This window comes from Trichinella spiralis, assembly GCF_000181795.1.
Source record: "Trichinella spiralis strain ISS 195 chromosome Unknown Scfld2368, whole genome shotgun sequence".
Classification (NCBI taxonomy): Eukaryota; Metazoa; Nematoda; class Enoplea; order Trichinellida; family Trichinellidae; genus Trichinella; species Trichinella spiralis.
The window spans coordinates 6,923-11,905 of record NW_003529307.1 but is presented as its reverse complement, the minus strand read 5'-3'; the positions used below and the strand labels follow the sequence as shown (position 1 = coordinate 11,905).

Here is a 4,983-nt window from a genome sequence, read left to right as displayed (position 1 = left end):
AAAAAAAGGAAAAATCATGTATGTGGCGAAATTGAGTAAAAAATGGTACCAAATTGAGGCATGGAAAAGATAATAAAACAAGCAGTAATCGAAGCAGCGTAAATATTAATGAATCTAAAATGTTGAGAATCGATTTCTGTTGCTAAAGCAACCATTTTTATTGCTCATTAGGGTCGAAAAAAAATTTTTAGTTTCCAAATTTATTTTATAGGAACATATATTTTCTGCATAGTTACATAACAAAGTGGATACATTAGATTTTAACTTACATACCATAATTCTTTCATAAATGCTTTGATTTGTGAATTCAAAAAGCAGTAAATAATTATATAAAATGATGAACATAGACTGTCGATTAAAAGCAATACATAGATTACATCGTGAGAAAGACTAATCGTTGGAATATAAATGAATACAAATTTCGGATGAAACAAAATGTCCGTTATAGCAAAAATAATAATTCGATATATGGCATGAATTCTTTCTTTGTACTGAATTCTTTCTTCTATTTGCACTGCTTTTCGATGCATGTTGCTGTATAGAATTATGAAAACAATAACTACAATATCTACACTGTAAAATACAGAATTGAAGTATCTTCTCAAGATTCGATAAGATTGCGGAAATAATTCAGGGTGAGGACAAATCTGCATCATTTTATCGTCTCCTTTGGTTAGAACTATATAAATTAATATTCCTGTAGTTGTTAAAGTGCAAAAAATATACAAAGAAACAATAATCCATTTCATAAAATGTTGCAATTGCAACAATGTTTGTTTAAACAGCATAACAAGGCAAGAGAATGTTAGGACTGTTGTTATGCAAGCTTTGCTAAAGTGATTGAAACCTACAAGAGGTAATTCAAAATTAGTTGAGAGGCATTCAGTAACGGGAACAAGTGGAATGTAAACCCAATTGTTCATAACTTTGTAGCGAAGCCCTCGAATTGTAAAGCGTATTGCATCCAAAATCTGATTTACTAAATAGCCTAAAGAAAATTATTTGTTTTGAACTGGACGTAAAATTTCACTGAATTTTCCTAAAAATAATTAAACATGTACGCTTTCAAATCAAATTACTCTGATAATAAAATATTTTTAAGGAATGTTATTATGCAAATGTTTTGCACTTTGCTACTCAATCAAATTACGTCATGCACAATATTTCTACATTTAATATTATTTCTGTTTCTTTGAAACTGTATTTTTTTGTTAATATTCAATCTGATTTTTAAAATATTATATTATCAAAATATGCACAATTCTCAATGAATTTATCAGTGAATGTCATTACATTATATGTCACTTCGTTGAACAGTCTAACATTTCGTTGATTTTTTAAATAAACATTTGAAATGCTACATTTAAATATGACATAATGATTCGCTTTTGATAGCATGAAAGCTTTGATTAAAAGAAATTGTTTCAATTCAGTTAAAGATAAATTAAAGTTAAAGTTTCTGAATTAAAGACGTACCGAAAATCATACTCTGCTCATAGTCAAAGTTTCGTTTAGCACAGAGAAGGCAAAATACAAAACCATGACAAATAAGTGATATAATACCAATTAATACAAATATTGTACTGAGAACAGGATGCATATCCAATGGCTTTAGATCATCTAACAAAAATGAGCCTGGATATACAGTCATGTTTGTCATCTTAAACACAAATTATTTGAAATAAAATTTAAAAAAGTATTAAGGGCATAAATAAAAACAAGATACTATAAAATTATCTGGAAGTTACCATTCAGTTAACGAACCAAAAGAACTTTATAGCTATAAATCATCTAGGGATATTTCTTTCTTCGTCGACTGAATTATCCGTGCTTTAATAAAGCAAAGTAAATGACAATCTTCAATGCATACCTCACCTCATTAATTCAAGCCATTTCACCATTTAATTTATTATTTTATTTGTTAACTTTGCACATGGATTAGTTAAAAGTGTTCAAACTTTTTTTTGTTTTTTGTTCATATTATTCTTTTTATTTTTTGCTTTATAATATTCTTATTTGTTGCTTTTTTATAATATTCTTGTTTTTCATAGTTTTAGCAGAAAAATACTTTTTAGCTGAGCAGCGTAAATAAGAATTCCAAGAGGAATACATTAACAAACCTGCAGCCATAAATTACTGAAAATATTAAAATCTTGTTATCTTGTTGTTAGTCATATCAACTAAAATCTTTTGAATTCAAATGAAGTCTTGAATCATTGAAATATGGGGAAAATTAAAATTTGGAATAACGCATGCAATTCCGCCAGCAAGTTTATTGCTTATTATTGCTTCATCTAGTCTATTACCATGTTGGTGTATGATGCTCGTCTCTACACGGCTAATATTTTCCAAACTTATGCAGTAAGAATATTGTTTTGTGCCTTAAAAGTAGCTTTTATCCTTTTATTTTTATGATTATTTTCATTTAATATTTCATTTATGCATTAAAAGTTAATAATATTTAATTATATCAATTTATTTTTCTTGCATATATTTAATTTTACGTCAATAAGATAGTTTTTCACTTTCGGCAATTATTATTTCAGAAATTCTGTTCTCTACGTTTAGGTTTCCTGCTGATTTTAATATAAATTTTTAAATAGAGGCTATTCACGTTGTCTTTTATTTTATTACTCAACAACAAAGCAATGTTGATTTGTATATGCAATTTTTTAAGATTGGCCGTTTTAAATACAAAAGCTTTAAAAACGGTATCATAAATGCTAACGCTTCAAAAATTCTTAATTGTACAGGAGTGGAATTATTATTACTTTTCTACTTAAGCAATTTCATTTTATTTTATAAAAGAGGAAATTGCTAGGCAGTCTCTGATATTTATATAAAGGAGGAAGAACAAAAAGATTTGCCAGACTTCTTTACTCTCTCTTCTTGAACAAGAAAACAATACAGCAAGCTAAAATAAAAAGTGTCGCAGCTTTTGAGAACTGCTAAAAATAAAAAAAAAGAAACTGAAATGGGAAACTTGAATTGCTGCTATGCGCATCAGGAACGGCAGCCATTTTTCAAAAGGATTCAGGACAAATGGATTCACCATAATGTTTAAGAAAAATCCATTTACTTTTGAAACTCTACAATATTCAGCCATGATATGATTCTTTTTCATCAGCTTGGTGCTTAGTCGAGCGTTTGCCAGGCTAATCAAAATGCCAACAGTGGTAATGTTACTTTATCTGAAATCCATACACAGGACCCAATAATGCGAGATATACTAGCTGCATAGAATCGAAAGCAGACTCGCTTCTAATATCACAAATAGACATGTAGAACCCGAACGAAGTCCATGGAATAACTTCTTCAGATGGTGTTTTTGCCGTGCTTTTATACGGTCGTGACGTGTTCAGAGGCCACATGAGCCATAAGGCTACCGTTATCTAGTTAGCGGCGCTTTCATGCTTGGCACTGTTCACATGCTGTCCAAATGCGGTTTGATTGACAGTAGCTCATGTGTTACATGCACCTCCCCTTGCCGTGCATCTTCTAACTTAGAGTAGTTCAGTTTGGGTTACCGTCGTAAAACGAACCCCAAGTTTGTCAAGTGTTGCATCACTAAAATATGCTGATCCAGATAAGCGCACTTGCTTTTCATCTCTCAGAAAAACAGTCGGTATTTTGATGAGATCAAGTTAGCAATTAATAGCAATGATAATCTTCTGGTCCTGACTGATCATTTATATAACCAAATAAGTGTAATCGAGCGAGGTGCCGGCGTTACACATTCATAAATTGCAAATAATTGGAATTGAATCAAAAATTCACGTAAAAGTACAATTATTAAAAGTTAAGAAATGATTCTTTATAAAAATGTATATAATTACCTTTTTTATTAATAACAACAAAAACAAGTATGGTGATTATCTATTTATGCTGATCATCAGCATGTTCTCTTCTAATGAATAAACTTTAAGATTCGTTCATTGTTACTTTCTAATCATGTAATTATATCTTTGTTGTAAAATGAATTATTCATAATCTAAAATTAATAATAAAATGAAAATTAGAGAGATTGTTTTAGATTTCAATATAATTGACATTATTGTTAGTGTTATTAGAAATAATATGAAGTTGCTGAGGTTGAAATTAAGATTAAAAATCAGCAATCAATTTAAAAATAACGTTCACTAATCAATAATTAAATTGAAACAGCTAGCATAAAAGAAACTGTAAATGAGTAAAAATCTGCTTTTGAAGTTCTGAAAAATGCAAAAAAAAACAACGCTGCCAGTTAGTTAGAAGAAGGTTGAAAAGAAAATCAGTTTACTTTCATATCGTCCGTGTGTATGATAAATCGTAGTATTTATTGTTATTATGCGGAATTAATTGAATATTTTAATTTTCAGCCTTTATATTGAAATACATTTTCAGTAGTATTTTTATTAATTTAATATAATAATTGTATTTGATTTACTTTAAAATTTATTTTGTCATTATGCTTGAGAAATTCATGTTGCTGAGCTTATTATTTTCTTACTTTCAATTTTTACATTTTTCATTAAAAACTGTCTGTAGAATCGAATGAAATAGAACCGTATGATGTTTTTTTTATTAAAAATATTTTAATGAAGTAAAGCTTTTAATAATCAAAAGCATTTTCATTTTCTTCTTCGTTTTTATTTTATTTTATCAAATTCGATTTGATTTCAATTAGACTAGACGATTTGTACTTACTTTATTTATTTAAAGTTAATTTTTGAGATTCGATTCGCCATAAATTGGAATAAAGAATGTTTCTTTTATATCTTTAAAATTTTTTAAAGAAGTGCTTGATACATGGATTTATGAAACAGTAAATGACGGAATAAATGGAAGCTAAAATATTGCTAGACCAGTAGAGGATGTTTGGAACTGTCCAAATTGGTACTCTCTTTGAGCATGAATGAGAAAATGTTTTCCGGATAAATTCGCAGAGAGCCTTCAATTAACATGAAAACTGTCAGTCGTACCGACGATTGCTTATTTCTTTCC

The 4,983-nt window shown here is 28.8% G+C and overlaps 1 protein-coding gene across 1 annotated transcript; it reads right to left on the bottom strand.

Annotated features, from left to right (window-relative positions):
• Nucleotides 1–269: 269 nt before the first annotated feature.
• Tsp_12462 (hypothetical protein) lies at nucleotides 270–1,660 on the bottom strand (the record flags this gene model as incomplete). The annotated part of the gene is made up of 2 exons (XM_003368511.1): nucleotides 1,477–1,660; nucleotides 270–988 (listed from the first exon to the last, which is right to left on the bottom strand). Coding segments are annotated over exons 1-2 (903 nt in total), but the record flags the coding sequence as incomplete, so codon positions are not given.
• Between the last annotated feature and the right edge of the window lie 3,323 nt (nucleotides 1,661–4,983).